The sequence below is a fragment of the Dendrobium catenatum genome, unplaced genomic scaffold, assembly GCF_001605985.2.
Source record: "Dendrobium catenatum unplaced genomic scaffold, ASM160598v2 original_scaffold_231895, whole genome shotgun sequence".
NCBI lineage: Eukaryota > Viridiplantae > Streptophyta > Magnoliopsida > Asparagales > Orchidaceae > Dendrobium > Dendrobium catenatum.
In genome coordinates this window covers 1-1,124 of record NW_021550303.1, presented here as the reverse complement: position 1 = coordinate 1,124, position 1,124 = coordinate 1, and the positions used below count along the sequence as shown (strand labels likewise).

At 39.0% G+C, this 1,124-nt stretch overlaps 1 protein-coding gene across 1 annotated transcript; it reads left to right on the top strand.

Moving 5' to 3' along the window:
• Window positions 1-423: 423 nt before the first annotated feature.
• LOC110099997 (aspartyl protease AED1-like) lies at window positions 424-1,067 on the top strand (the record flags this gene model as incomplete). Its single annotated transcript, XM_020827352.2, has 1 exon — window positions 424-1,067. A coding segment is annotated over exon 1 (644 nt), but the record flags the coding sequence as incomplete, so codon positions are not given.
• Window positions 1,068-1,124: the final 57 nt, after the last annotated feature.

The window sequence follows — 1,124 nt, the reverse complement described above, 5'->3', positions numbered from 1 at the left end:
CTATGCTAAGCAGTGCTTCCAAGTTCTATTCTCATGGCAACCTCTTCTTCTCTACTCTTATATTATATTCTTCTCAATTTGTTCATCTTTTTTCTTCTAATAGAAAAGAATTTTCTAGTATCAGCGCAAAAGCTTGCTGGAGAACACCATGTCATAGACGTCAAGTCACTGTTGCCAAGCAACTCCTGCTCGGTGCCTAATAAAAGTTTGTGTGCAATTTCAATAATTTCTTAATACTCTATTGGGGTCTTATTTTTTCATAAAATAATTAGAATAATAAGAAATAATGCAACAATTAAGCTCATTTGATAGATATTTCATGTTTAAGATCATTTGATAGATATGGCAAGCTTAAATGAGATGCAAAAGAAAAAAAAAAAAACCCAATACATACATTAATTAGTTGTTCCAATTGTGACAGGCATGAGCCCTTCCAAGCTCAACATGGTCCACTTGCATAGCCTATGCTCATCCTGGATGCACCAAGACAAGGCGTCACTTGTGGAGCTCTTCCGTCAGAACCAAGCCCGCGTAGACTACATCCATCGGCAGGCATCCAATTCCACCGCCCACCTAAACCCTATTGGAAACTCTCTTTTTGCAAAAGTTCCGGCAACCATTGATTATGATATTAATCCCTATGGTTATATTGTCAACGTAGGCCTTGGAACTCCTATCAAGTTCTTCACATTTATGATCGACACCGGTAGCGATTTGACTTGGACCCAATGTGTCCCCTGTGTTCACTGTCATGAACAAAAAAACCCAATTAATGACCCAACCCAGTCCACCACCTTCAAGAACATCCCATGCAACTCTAATTATTGTACCCAACTCACTCAATTTGGTTGCTCCTCTACCAACAATTGCCTCTACGAGGTAGGATATAATGATAAATCTAAAACTAACGGCTCGCTCATTAAAGACATCATGACCTTATCTAATGATGTTATTTATGACTTCGTCTTCGGCTGTGGAAATAATAACACCGGAGGTTATGGACGCACAGATGGGTTATTAGCCCTCGGCCGGGGGCCTCTTTCAATTATTAACCAAAAACCTGAATTGTATAAAAAAATATTTTCATATTGTCTACCATCAGGGCCCGATACAATTGGATATCT